The 15,317-nt window shown below is 39.2% G+C and overlaps 1 protein-coding gene across 1 annotated transcript in view; it reads left to right on the top strand.

Annotated features, from left to right (window-relative positions):
- Positions 1-7,296, top strand: part of RTN1 (reticulon 1) — a 243,797-nt gene extending 236,501 nt beyond the window's left edge. Inside the window, exon 9 of the mRNA XM_082617434.1 lies at positions 6,529-7,296. Coding sequence (XP_082473560.1) covers positions 6,529-6,571 — 43 coding nt within the window. The 3' untranslated portion in view covers positions 6,572-7,296. The remainder of the gene's footprint in view (positions 1-6,528) is intronic.
- Positions 7,297-15,317: the final 8,021 nt, after the last annotated feature.

The raw sequence follows: 15,317 nt of genomic DNA, 5'->3' as shown, positions 1-15,317 counted from the left end.
TGCAATGGTGAATGGGATTGTTTCCTTAATTTCTCTTTCAGATCTTTTGTTGTTAGTGTATAGGGATGCAAGAGATTTCTGTGCACTGATTTTGTATCCTGCAGCGTTACCAAATTCATTGATTAGCTCTAGTAGTTTTCTCGTGACATCTTTAGGATTATCTATGTATAGTATCGTGTCATCTGCCCACAGTGACAGTTTTACTTCTTCTTTCCAATTTGTATTCCTTTTATTTCTTTTTCCTCTCTGATTGCCGTGGCTAGGACTTCCAAAACCATGTTGAATAGTAGTGGCAAGAATGGACATCCTTGTCTTATTTCTGATCTTAGAGGAAATACTTTCGGTTTTTCACCATTGAGAATGATGTTTCCTGTGGGTTTGTCATATATGGCCTTTATTATGATGAGGTAGTTTCCCTCTATGCCCACTTTCTGGAGAGTTTTTATCATAAATGGGTGTTGAATTGTGTCTAAAGCTTTTTCTGCATCTATTGAGATGATCATATGGTTTTTATTCAATTTGTTAATATGGTATATCACATTGATTGATTTGCATATATTGAAGAATCCTTGCATCCCTGGGATAAATCCCACTTGATCATGGTGTATGATCATTTTAATGTGTGTTAGATTCTGTTTGCTAGTATTTTGTTGAGGATTTTTGCATCTATATTAATCAGTGATATTGGTCTGTAATTTTCTTTTTTTGTAGTATCTTTCTCTGGTTTTGGTATCAGGGTGATGGTGGCCTCATAGAATGAGTTTGAGAGTGTTCCTTCCTCTGCAGTTTTTTGGAAGAGTTTGAGAAGGATGGGTGTTAGCTCTTCTCTGAATGTTTGATAGAATTCACCTGTGAAGCCATCTGGTCCTGGATGTCTTTGTTTGTTGGAAGATTTTTAATCACAGTTTCAATTTCATTACTTGTGATTGGTCTGTTCATATTTTCTATTTCTTCCTGGTTCAGTCTTGGAAGGTTATACCTTTCTAAGAATTTGTCCATTTCTTCCAGATTGTCCATTTTATTGGCATAGAGTTGCTTGTAGTAGTCTCTTAGGATTCTTTGTATTTCTGCGGTGTCCGTTGTAACTTCTTCTTTTCATTTCTAATTTTATTGACTCGAGTCCTCTCCCTCTTTTTCTTGGTGAGCCTGGCTAAAGGTTTATCAATTTTGTTTATCTTCTCAGAGAACCAGCTTTTAGTTTTATTGATCTTTGCTATTGTTTTCTTTGTTTCTATTTCATTTATTTCTGCTCTGATCTTTACGATTTCTTTCCTTCTACTAACTTTGGGTTTTGTTTGTTCTGCGTTCTCTAATTCCTTTAGGTGTAAGGTTAGTTTGTTTATTTGAGATGTTTCTTGTCTCTTGAGGTAGGATTGTATTGCTATAAACTTCCGTCTTAGAACTGCTTTTGCTGCATCCCATAGGTTTTGGATCATCATGTTTTCATTGTCATTTGTCTCTAGGTATTTTTTGATTTCCTCTTTAATTTCTTCAGTGATCTCTTGGTTATTTAGTAATGTATTGTTTAGCCTCCATGTGTTTGTGTTTTTTACGTTTTTTTCCCTGTAATTGATTTTTAATCTCATAGCGTTGTGGTCAGAAAAGATCCTTGATATCATTTCATTTTTCTTAAATTTACCAAGGCTTGATTTGTGACCCAAGATATGATCTATCCTGGAGAATGTTCTTTGTGCACTTGAGAAGAAAGTGTAATCTGCTGTTTTTGGATGGAATGTCCTATAAATATCAATTAAATCTATCTGGTCTATTGTGTCATTTAAAGCTTCTGTTTCCTTATTTATTTTCTTTTTGAATGATCTGTCCATTGGTGTAAGTGAGGTGTTAAAGTCCCCCACTCTTATTGTGTTACTGTTGATTTCCTCTTTTATAGCTGTTAGCATTTGCCTTATGTATTGAGGTGCTTCTGTGTTGGTGCATATATATATATAATTGTTATATATTCTTCTTGGCTTGATCCCTTGATCATTGTGTAGTGTCCTTCCTTGTCTCTTGTAACATTCTTTATTTTACAGTCTATTTTATCTGATATGAGTATTGCTACTCCAGCTTTCTTTTGATTTCCATTTGCATGGAATATCTTTTTCCATCCCCTCACTTTCAGTCTGTATGAGTCCCTCAGTCTGAAGTGGGTCTCTTGTAGACAGTATGTATAAGTGTCTTGTTTTTGTTTCCATTCAGCAAGCCTGTGTCTTTTGGTTGGAGCATTTAACCCATTCACATTTAAGGTAATTATCAATATGTATATCCCTGTTACCATTTTCTTAATTGTTTTGGGTTTGTTTTTGTAGCTCCTTTTCTTCTCTTGTGTTTCCCACTTAGAGAAGTTCCTTTAGCATTTGTTGTAGAGCTGGTTTGGTGGTGCTGTATTCTCTTAGCTTTTGCTTGTATGTAAAGCTTCTGATTTCTCTACTGAATGTGAATGTGATCCTTGCTGGGTAGAGTAATCTTGGCTATAGGTTCTTCCCTTTCATCACTTTAAATATATTGTGCCACTCCCTTCTGGTTTGTAGAATTTCTGCTGAGAAATCAGCTGTTAACCTTATGAGAGTTACCTAGTATGTTATTTGTCATTTTTCCCTTGTTGCTTTCAATAATTTTTCTTTGTCTTTCATTTTTGTCAATTTGATTACTCTGTGTCTTGACGTGTTTCTCCTTGGGTTTATCCTATATGGGACTCTCTGCACTTCCTGGACTTGGGTGTCTGTTTCCTTTCCCATGTTAGGGAAGTTTTCGACTATAATCTCTTCAAATATTTTCTCTGGTCCTTTCTCTCTCTCTTCTCCTTCTGGGACCCCTATAATGTGAATGTTGTTGCGTTTAATGTTGTCCCAGAGGTCTCTTAGGCTGTCTTCATTTCTTTTCATTCTTTTTTCTTTATTCTGTTCCATGGCAGTGAATTCCACCGTTCTGTCTTCCAGGTCACTTATCCGTTCTTCTGCCCCAGTTATTGTGCTATTGATTCCTCCTAGTGTAGTTTTCATTTCAGTTATTGTATTGTTCATCTCTGTTTATTTGTTCTTTAATTCTTCTACGTCTTTATTAAACACTTCTTGCACCCTCTCGATCTTTGCCTCCATTCTTTTTCCAAAGTCCTGTATCATCTTCACTATCATTATTCTGAATTCTTTTTCTGGAAGGTTGCCTATCTCCATTTCATTTTGTTGTTTTTCTGGGGTTTCATCTTGTTCCTTCATCTGGTAAAAACTCCTCTACCTTTTCATTTTGTCTATCTTTCTGTGAGTGTGGTTTTCCTTCCACAGGCTGCAGAATTGTAATTCTTCTTGCTTCCGCTGTCTGCCCTCTGGTGGATGAGGCTATCTAAGAGGCTTGTGCAAGCTTCCTGATGGGAGGGACTGGTGGTGGGTAGAGCTCTATATCTTAAACTTTTGAGAAGACAGACCTAAGATGTCTCTATTGGAATGTTTTGCACTCTCTGCTGCATTATCAGTTTCTGCCTGTACGTGCTTATTTCCACAATCATAATTTCTCCAGTCTTCTGTCCTTGCTATCTCTTTCATCTCTCCCCACCTCACTGCAATCAGGCCTTCACCCTGAGCACTGAAGTTGCTCTTTGTCAGGGACCCAGTGACTTCCATATTGCCGTATCTTGCAGTCATCACTCCATCCTCATCCCTCTCAACCTCTCAGATACTCTTCATCACTACTGCTATCTTTGTTAAACACTAGTCTTGACTAGTGACACTGCTCAAGCCTCAGCTGCTTTCTCCCAGTGTCTTCTCTTGGCTCCTCCCTCTCTGGTTCACCTTTCATCCAGTCCTGTGGCCTCAAAGGTTATCTCTATGTCAAAGACTCCTTTATCTCCACAAGTTTAGGTTTTTAAAAAGTCAGCTTTACAAATATAGAATGGGGGCTTCCCTGGTGGCGCAGTGGTTGAGAGTCCGCCTGCCGATTCAGGGGACACGGGTTCGTGCCCCGGTCCGGGAGGATCCCACATGCCGTGGAGCAGCTGGGCCCGTGAGCCATGGCCGCTGAACCTGCGCGTCTGGAGCCTGTGCTCTGCAACGGGAGAGGCTGCAACAGTGAGAGGCACGTGTACCGCAAAAAAAGAAAAAAAAAAAAAAACAAATATAGAATGGGAGGAGAGGGAGGTGAGGATGATATAGGGTACAACAGTACTATGTATAAAAAAAATACCTGGAGGGTTTTAATTGGTTAACTGCTCATAGCTAAATATGAGTCAGTGATGTGCTTGAGACATTTTTTTAAAAATCAGTGCAAGTCTAGATGTTATGAATAGATGCATAAAGTCTAAATCAAAATGTTTATTTACTGAGGGACTTCCCTGGTGGTCCAGTGATAAAGAATCCACCTTACAATGCAGGGGATGCAGGTTCAATCCCTGGTCAAGCAACTAAGATCCCACATGCCACAGGGCAGCTAAGTCCACGTGCCTCAACTGGAGAGCCTGTGTGCCACAAACTACAGAGTCCCACGCGCCTTGGAGCCTACATGCCACAACTAGAGACAAGTGTGCGCACTGCAAGAAAAGATCCTGTGTGCCTTAACGAAGATCCCGCATGCTGCAACTAAGACCTGAGGCAGCCAAAAATAAATAAAAATAAATAAATAAATAATAAAAGTAAATCTAAAAAAGAAAGGTTTACTGAGAGCCAGGTCTATTCATCTGCTGATCTGATGTTTTCTCTTGAATGTCCCAAAGACGTTTCAAATTCAACATGGCCGGGGCTTCCCTGGTGGCTCAGTGGTTGAGAGTCCGCCTGCCGATGCAGGGGACACAGGTTCATGCCCTGGTCCGGGAAGATCCCACATGCCGCGGAGTGGCTGGGCCCGTGAGCCATGGCCGCTGAGCCTGTGCGTCCGGAGCCTGTGCTCCGCAATGGGAGAGGCCACAGCAGTGAGAGTCCTGCGTACCACAAAAAAAAATAAAAATAAAAAATAATCCCAATGGAATCGATTCAACGTGGCCAAACAGATCTTGCAATTTCAGCCAGAATTTATTTTTCCTTCACTTGTCACCATCCTGTTAAATGGCATTATCATTCACCTGGTTGCTCAGGCCAAAAATCAAAGTATCTTCCTTGATTACTCTCTTGTTTTTCCCTTGCCTGCACATGCAGTCCATCATCATGACAGGTGGGCCCTGTCAGCTCCATCTCCACACTAGATCCCCAGAGTGTCCACTTCACTCCATTTCCAAGGCTCCAGTTTCATAACACCCAGGCCATTGCCATCTGGCACCTGGACTGCTATAGTTTTCCCCCATCCATTATTTCTCTCACCTCTGTTTCCCCAGTTTTTTCACATAACCACCATCATGATCTTCTTTGGTCACATCATTCCTCTGCCTAAAATTCATCAATGGCTTCCCATCCATTTTAGAATAGAATCTAAATTCCTTACCACTGCCCACAAGTTCCAACACCATTGGGTTACCACCTGCCTCTCAGACCTCCCCTCCTCGCTCCCCAAGCACACTGGTCTCTACTCTCCTTGCCTCCTAAGCTTGTCCTCACTTTGTGGCCTCTGCACTCCCTGCTTCCTCTTCCTGAAACACTTCACACCCAGATGTTTGCCTGGTGGTCCCTTTGGGCATCTGTTTCTCACATAAATGGATTTAAAGTAGGCATCTCCCACCTTATCACTGCTACCCCCTCACTACCTATCATTTCATCTTGTTTGGGTTTTTTTTTTATAGCATTTATCACCATATGTACTTCTCTTGTTTGTCTACTTGTTTATTTATGGCTCCTCATCCCCTAGGAGAATGAAAGCTCCATGAGAGCAGGACCTTCTCCCTTCTGTTCACTGAATTCCAGCATGTAGAAGGGTGCCTAGGACAGAGGAAGGTCTCAGTCAGACTCTGCATGGGGAGCTCATAAAGCTTCGATTTAATGAAACAAAATGCTTCCAGTATAAACCTACCCTAAAATAATACTGCCATACTGTGAGAGCTGCAGAATTTTAGGGGCATTGGAGATATCTAATTTGCACCCAATAAATACTCTCGGACCAGGAAAGCTCATTAGTTCGCCTATGTCACACAGCTAATTAGTAGAGAGCTGAAACTAGGATTCAGGTTTCTTAACTCTAGCTCTGGGCAGTTTATGCTGAAGGTGACTATATGTTTCTTTACCTGGAATCATCTATGTTTATGCTTGTTGTCCTAGCATAGTTAGTAATCAGCACCCTCTTTCTCTTTCAGAAGTGTCCCAGATTGAGTGATAAATGGTCACCTAACTATATCACAGTTTCTATAATTCTGAAATAAATTGACCTCTTTGTCTACCTAAAAAATTATAATTTAAAGAATATGGCTTCCTTGGGCCATTCATTATCTAATTTATACTTTCTTATTGCTACATAGAAATGTGTTTATAGGCACTCATACGTAAAAATTATAATACCTTTTGGAATATTAAGCGATTTGGTCACTTAGCTAATTAAAGCAACAACACATAATGATGTTATAAAATGATTTCATTAATAGCACTTGTGATTTACCATCTTCTGATATTGTTTTTTTAGGATTCAGGCTAAAATCCCAGGCGCTAAAAGGCACACTGAGTAAATCAGTACCCCACCAGGGACTGGACACCAAGAGGAATGTCTGAAGTGGTAACAGCTCTGTCTTATATGTTACTATAAATTGATTGTTTCTCCCCCCCAGTATCATAATCTTAGAGACAAACTTTAAAACAGCTGTTTTTAGGCTGTTTCTGTACTCTTAGGGTATTTGAGTCACTTGTGTCAAGCACTAAAGCATAGAAAAAAGTGTATTAGATGTGGTTTTTAATTTTGTGTTGCTGAAAAAACTGCATGATGGTGAGAACCCAAGTTATCTTTCCTTCGTCGGTGTTCTTCTCTCTGCAATGCTTCTGTAGCTTCTCATGTTCCCTGTGGCTAGGCCTTTCCTGCCGAGTGCACTGATGCAATAGTGGAAATCGCTTATATGTCCTTGGGTTGTTGCTTGGATTAATCTTTAATAACAATATATAGACTTGTAGATTGATGTTTAAGTGTTTTTCCAACACACACAACATAAAAATAAAAACAAGTCGACCATACTTAGGGTAATCAGTTTTGTATAACTTAAAATAATTAAATAAACAAATAAACCCAAAACGAACATGCAGTACTTTTGTTGTGTGAGACTGACGGGCTAATTTACATGTATGGTAACTAAAAAGTACCAGCATGTTAACTTTATTACAATTTGTATTACTTTCTCTGTAGTTCCTAATGGACTTAATTATGGACTCTGGATATTTGCACTTATGTACTTGATACTGAATGCATAAATAAATGTTACTAAATGTAGAAACTTCTCCCTCTCTTCTCATGATCTCACCAGAAAATGCAAAAGCTCTAAGAAATAAATCTCCTGTGAACGTGCTGGGAAGGCTGAGGCCAAGTGCTCACTTTGCTCCTGTGTCCAGGACCACATAGTCCAACTCCAAAGTAGTATATGGCTCCTTTGGGTTATTAATAGAAATCACTGGAGACTGGTAAAACTGGAAAACACCCTTAATATTGTACTCTGTGGGGTTTATGCAGATAATTTAAATAGTTTTTTAAAAACCTGAAAGTTATATAAATCCTTTCATAAACTTCTTATAATAATATGCAACACAATACTGTCATAAAACAATTATAATTGCTGTAAACTCACTGTTTTGGTAATTATTTATGGGGCATCTACTGTGTGCCAAGCACTCAGAACAGGGCTGTGAATAAGAGAGATAGTCATTCCTGCCCTCACCAAGCTAAGTCTTCTAAGGATTGTTCACTACTTTTTGCAGAAGTCCAATTTCCTATGTTATTTCACTGTTAATGTCAAAAGTCAAAGATGATGAGGTAGAAGTGGATGAAAGTAGTAACAATAGGAGAAATAAAAACTAGAGAAAAAAGGATAGTTACTTTAAAAAAGCTGCCTTTGACCAGTTTTGGACTTGGATTCAATAAGTACTCATGGAGTTACCCTTCTGTGCAAAGTATGGTGATGACAACACAGCTAACTAACTGGACACTCTGCCAACAGCCAAGACTGGGGGTGATGGGAGATGGCTATGTGGAAATGATCACTAAGTAAAAGGCAGCATGAAATAAGAGCTGCAATGTAAGACTAGAGCAACAGAGAAGGATTCTCAGAGGTGGACTTTGGGGCTGGGTTCTGATTTGGCTTTTTCCAGAGGGAGAAGCTTCATCCCAGTATGAAGAAAGAACATGGACTAATGTGCTAAGACATGGAGGCGCATGGCATATGCAGAGAACAGTGAGTAATATACTGAATTGTGCTGTAAAGTGCTTGGGTGGGAATGTAGTGCCAGGCAAGGCTGAAAGGGTGGGTTGAACCACACTAAAAAGAAACTTGAATGTTAAGGATTTTGTGCTCTATTTTTTAGATCTCAGAGAGACGCATAGACACAATGAGGATGTATGATACTGGAGATTAGAATATAGGAGATAATTGTGACATAACTAAGAGCAGACAGGTGACAAATGAATGACAAGGCTTCTACTAAGGCAGCTGAGAATACAAAGTATATATTCATCTGTCCCTGATCCTCTATATCAACCCAACATGCTTAGCACCCACTGTGCACAGAGGAGCCGCTAAGAGAGATTACATGGAAGGGGATGGGACTGGAGCTGGTGATTGACTACGTGTGGAAGTTCAAGACCAAGGCTGACCCTGAGAGTGAGTGCCTCCTTAAATTCTGCACCCTAGGCGGCTTGCTTGCCTCACCCTAGCCCCAGCTCTGTCAAAGACTAGCTGATCAGGAGAGTGCAATACCATTTTTCAGGTTAGAAAGCCCAGAAGAGGTTGTCTGGGGAAGGAAGATAATAAGCTTGGTTTGGTGCTTGCTATTTTTTATGGTTACTAGATTAGAAGAGGAGTGTGTGTGTGTGTGTGTGTGTGTGTGTGTGTGTGTGTGTGTGTTTCAGTGTACAACCTTTGAGATAAAGTTTCTTCTAAATGGCTTTATTGTGTCAAATAAACCTTCTACAAGGTCTGCATGTGCAGCATTTGCCTCCTCCGGAGAGCCCAGAATTCCTTTCATAAGCAGCTGCTCATTCAGAGGATCTAATTAGGAATTCTGTTTGCTAGCACTGGTGAAGAAAGTTTCCTGAGGAAACTCCAGCCTGACAAAATGATAGGTATGGATGCAGAATTTTAACGGATGGAACACGGGGCACATATGATCCTGCTTTTACAGGAAGCATCAGTCAGAATGATATTTGAGATGATGGAAATAATGTGAGGACCCAATGCCCAGGTAAGAAGCAGACCAAGGATAGAGCCCTCAGGGACACAGAGTGAGTGAGGTTATCCTGAAAGTAGTGAACAGTAGAAGATTCTTATAGCCTACACATGAGTTAAGCAAGCAGGGGGTGAGTAGGTGAAGAAGCTGTGGTATATTTTATGGATCATTTCAGGAAAAAGGGAGTAGGATAGTTGTATATTCTCTGCTCTTTCCCCACCTATATCAGTTTCCTTGTATTGCCCTAACAAAGTACCAAAAACTAGATGACTTAAAATGACAGATAGTGAGGGTGGAAGAGAGATGCAAGAGGGAGGGGATATGGGGATATATGTATATGTACAGCTGATTCTCTTTGTTAAACAGCAGAAACTAACACAACATTGTAAAGCAATTATACTCCAATAAAGATGTTGAAAAATATATATTAAAAGAAAAAAGTTTAGGGCTTCCCTGGTGGCGCAGTGGTTGAGAGTCCGCCTGCCAATGCAGGGGACACGGGTTCGTGCCCCGGGCCGGGAAGATCCCACATGCCGTGGAGCGGCTGGGTCCGTGAGCCATGGCCGCTGAGCCTGCGCGTCCAGAGCCTGTGCTCCGCAACAGGAGAGGCCCCAACAGTGAGAGCCCCGCGTACCGGAAAAAAAAAAAAAAAAAAGTTTAAAAAAAATGACAAATTTATTCTGGCACAGTTCTGGTGGTTAAAAGTCCAAAACCAAGGTGTTGGCAGGGCCGTGCTGTCTCTGATAGTTCTTGGGGAGGATTCTTCCTTGCGTCTTCTAGCTTCTGGTGGTTGCCAGCAGTCCTTGGCATTCCTTGGCTTGTAACTGCATCACTCCAGGCATAAGGCCATCTTCTCACTGTGTGTCTTCACATCATCTTCCCTCTGTGTACAAATTTTCCCTTTTCGTAAGGACACCAGTCATATGGATTAGGGCCCCCAGTGAGCTCATTTTAACTTGATTGGTCTGTAAAGATCCTATTTCCAAATAAGCTCACATTCTGGGGTTTGGGACTTAAACATATCTTTTACTAGGGACACAGTTCAACTCATAGAACCCCCTGAGCCTCATGCTGGCCCTTACACCACTGTGAAGATTTTTCCTTCTGTGCAGAGCCCAGCTCTGTTTCCCCAGTTGTTTCTCACTGTAAGGAATTACTGCTGAGAGGTAGTGGGACAGCTCCTCCTTTACCAAAGTGTACTTGAGTGTAGCTGAGTGTTGGGCCTTGCTTCACAATTATGGGGTTCCAGCAACTGCCACTTTGTCATTGAATAGGGCAGCTTCAGGCGTCCGAACTTTAGCCCTCTCTTCTGAGTGTAGGGAGTGGGTGGGGCATACAGGAGACCCCACTGCGGTTTGGCATCAGCCAGTGTGGTTGTGGCTAAGGAGCAATAAACAAATTCTGTAGATCTAGGCAAAGGGTCATTTTCTCTTCACACTCCAACCTTCTTCAGTAGTGCTTTATATTGGCACCAATCTCAAGCTCCTCACTATGATTTTTTTCTTTAAATTTTTTCTTTAGTTCAGTACATTCAATATTACAGAATTAATTTGGCTGGCCACATTTTCTTTGATGAGTAAATTGAAATGAATTATTTTGTATCCTGTGTCCCAGTTGCCTTTTAAAAGAATCCTGGAATTAGTTCTCTCTGGTTGCTCCCCAATATACTAAAGGGAGTTTTGCAAGAGGAAATGAAAGGACACTAAATGGCAACATGAGAATATAAAGTATGAAGTTTGTTGGTAAAGTAGACTTTAAGTCAAAACTGTGTTTGGGGGACTTCCCTGGTGGTGCAGTGGTTAAGAATCCGCCTGCCAATGCAGGGGATACAGGTTTGATCCCTGGTCCAGGAAGATCCCACATGCCGTGGAGCAACTAAGCCCGTGTGCCACAACTACTGAGCCTGCAATCTAGAGCCCATGAGCTACAACTACTGAGCCTGCGTGCCACAGCTACTGAAGCCCGCATGCCTAGAGCCTGTACTCCACAACACGAGAAGCCCGTGCAATAAGAAGCCTGCTCACCACAATGAAGAGTAGCCCCCACTTGCCGCAACTAGAGAAAGCCCATGTGCAGCAACAAAGACCCAACGCAGCCAAAAATAAAAATAAAATAAATAAGTAAATTGATTTTTTTTTAAAACTGTGTTTGGAGACAAAGAAGGTATTACATAATGATAAAAGGGTCAGTTCAGCAGGAAGATATAATGATTGTAAATATATACGCATCCAACTTTAGAATGCCTAAGTATATAAGACAAATATTGACAAATCTGAATGAAAAAATTTACAACAATACAATAATAGGAGGAGACTTCAACACCTCACATTCAATAATGGATAAACATCCAGACAGAAAGATTGATAAAGAAACAGTGGGCTTGAACAACACTAGAGATAAACTGGACCTAACAGACATATGCAACTTTCACCCAACAGCAGAGGAATACACATTCTTCTCAAGTGCACATGGAATATTCTCCATGATAGATCACATGTTACGTCACAAAACAACTCTTAAAAAATTTAATAAAATAGAAATTATATCATGTACCTTTTGGACTACAATGGAATGAAGCTAGAAATCAGTAACAGAAAATGTGGAAAATTCATAAACACATGGAAATTAAATAATACAGTCTTGAACAACCACTGGATCAAAAGGGAATTTTAAAAATTTCTCATGAAAAATGAAAACAAAAACACAAATTTCCAAAACTTATGGGATGCAGCAAAGGCAGTACTAAGGAAAGTTTATGGTGATAAACGTCTACATTAAAAAAGATGTCAAGGGCCTCCCTGGTGGCGCAGTGGTTGAGAGTCCGCCTGCCGATGCAGGGGATACGGGTTCGTGCCCCGGTCTGGGAGGATCCCACATGCCGCGGAGCGGCTGGGCCCGTGAGCCATGGCCGCTGAGCCTGCGCGTCCGGAGCCTGTGCTCCGCAACGGGAGAGGCCACAACAGTGAGAGGCCCGCGTACAGCAAAAAAAAAAAAAAGATGTCAAATAAACAATGTAACTTTACACCCCAAGGAACTAAAAAAGAACAAACTAAATCTAAAGTTAGATGAAGGAAGGAAATAATAAAGATTGGAGCAGAAATAAGTCAAATAGAGAATAGAAAAACAATTTTTAAAAATCAACAAAACTAAGAGTTTGTTTTTCAAAAAATAAAACTGACAAATAGCTAGATAAAAAAGAAAAAAAGAGAAAAGACATGAATCAGAAATGAAAGAGACATTACAATAGAAGCTTCAGAAATAAAAAGGATCATAAGAGACTATTATGAACAATTATATGCACACCAATTGGATAACAAAGGAGAAATGGATAAATTTCTAGAAACACACAAGCTACCAAGACTTTATCAAGAAGAAATAGAATGCCTAAACAGACCAGTAACAAATAAGGAGATTGACGTAGTGATCAAAAACCCCCCAATAAAGAAAAGCACAGGACCAGATGGCTTCGTAGCCGAATTCTACTAAACATCCAAAGAAGAATGAATACCAATCCTTGTTAAACTCTTCCAAAAAATAGAAGTAGAGAGAATAGTTTCAGACTCATTTTATGAGGCCAGCATTGCCCTGATACAAAAGCCAAACAAAGACACAAAAAGAAAATTACAAGCTAATATCTCTGATGAACATAGATGCAGAAATCCTCAATAAAATACTAGCAAACTGAATTCAACAGCATCATCAAAAAGATTATACACCATGACCAGTAGGATTTATCCCTGGGATACAAGTTTAGTTTAACATACTCAAATCAATCAATGTGATACCCCACATTAACAGAATAAAAGATAAAAGTCACGTGAGCTTCTCAGTTGCAGAGAAAGCATTTGACAAAGATCAACATCCATTTATGATAAAAATTCTCAACAAAATAGGTATAAAAGGAAATGTCTTCAACATAATAAAGGCCATTTATGAAAAGCCCACAGATAACATCATAATCAATGGCAAAAACTGAAACCTCTTCCTCTAAGATCTGATGCCCACTCTCACCACTTCTATTTAACATAGTACTGGAAGTGCTAGCAAGAGCAATCACACAAGGAAAAGAAATAAAAGGCATCCAAAGCAAAATAGAAGAAGTAAAATTATCTCTATTTGCAGATGACATGATCTTGTATGTAGAAAACCCTAAAGATTACACACACACACACATTGTTAGAACTAAAAAACAAATACAGTAAAGTTGCAGGATACAAAGTCAACATCCAAAAATTAGTTGCATTTCTTTACATCAACATTGATCTATCCAAAAAGGAAATCAAGAAAACAATCCCATTTACAATAGCATCAAAAAGAATAAAATACCTAGGAATAAATTTAACTAAGGAAGTGAAAGGTCTGTGCACAGAATACTATAAGACATTGATGAAAGAAATTGATGAAGACCCAAATAAATGGATACTCGTGTTCATGGATTAGAAGAATTGATATTGTTAAAATGTACATAATACCCAAAGTGATATACAGATTTAGTGCAATCCCTATCAAAATTCCAGTGGCATTTTTCACAGAAATAGAAAATGCAATGGAATCACAAACCCTGAATAGCTTAAGCAATCTTGAGAAAGAAGAACAGAGTTGGAGGTATCATGCTCCCTTATTTCAAAGTATACTAGAAAGCTATGGTAATTAAAACAGTATGATACTGGCATAAAAACAGACACATAGACCAATGGAACAGAATAGAAAGCCCAGAAATAAATCCATGCATATTTGGTCAACCAATTTTCAACAGTAGAATCTAGCTCATGTCTTCGCTTCCTGTAAGTGGGAGAGAAAAGCCAGATGTTTGCTACCAAAAAATGTATTTCCAACAGAATAAGTGGAACTTTCTTCAGGGACTCTATTATATACTTTTAAGTTATCCGCATGAACTCATTTGGGTGCCCAGTTCATGGTAGAATTTTTAATCTCCATTGGAAAGAATAGTGCTAAACCAAGAGCAATTTTTTTCCTGGCCTTTATAGAGTTTCTTCTTAACAAAGTGAATTTATTTTCTTTTTTATAAAAATTTATCCTATTTTAAATTTTATTCTTTAATTCCTAAATTGGTTATTATGCTAAATGTATTTAGCCAATTAACTATTTTATAATTTAGCTGCATGATGTATTAGTCAATAAGGTTACTTTGAAGCTATTAAAATGAAACTTGTTAACAATAATATAACACCATTGAACCAGACACTGTGCCTGGTGGGCTCTTTACAAACATTACTTCTAATCCTCAGAATTTCAAAATCCTGCATGATTAATATTTTTATTTTTATTGTTCAAATGAGGAAACTGAATGTCAAGATGTTTAAATAACTGGCATAAGTTTACCTAACTAGTAAGTGATGAAACAAGGACTTGGATCACTATTTGTCTGATTTGGAGGCCTGGGCTCTTTCCACTGAGAACATCGCCTTTCCTGTGTTTCTCTGCCCCCTCCCTACAATCTCTAACTCAGGAGCAATGCTGCCTCAGCAAGACTATTTGATTGCTAGTAATAAAAACTCAACTAAAGTATATTAATTATAAACAGGCATAACACAAGGGAGTCCAAGGACTTAACTACAGGAGGTTGAGTATTTTTCCAAACATACAATTTTGCTGCTTTGACCTTTGTAGTTAAAGACAAAAGTGCTTAAATCCAGGTATTGCCTAACAGCCCTGCCTGCCATGAATAGAAGCAGTAAAGAAGAGTGCACAAATCTTCAAGATATCATGGCTTCATTTTATATACAAATTCGTCCTGAACCAGAATGAATTCACAATGGAACAGGAAAAAAAAAACTGTTATGTTGGAGCCATGGTGGCAATTCATTCTTCAACTCCAGAAGCTCATTGATCTTGCAGAGCTGGGAATCCAAAGTTCTCATTAACTGAAATCATGGTTAAATAAGAGTTATCATTTAAAACTAATTATTAAGGAATAATTCTGATGTAATAAAGTTCACTTAGAAGCAAACGTTATGTGCAGCTTAATCTGATGGTTCACAATGTTCTTCAGGGTCTTGTAATGGTAATGATCAGTAAGACTTTTATGAA

Source organism: Mesoplodon mirus (genome assembly GCF_964341445.2).
Source record: "Mesoplodon mirus genome assembly, chromosome: 4".
Classification (NCBI taxonomy): domain Eukaryota; kingdom Metazoa; phylum Chordata; class Mammalia; order Artiodactyla; family Ziphiidae; genus Mesoplodon; species Mesoplodon mirus.
This window is presented reverse-complemented; position numbering and strand designations above follow the sequence as displayed.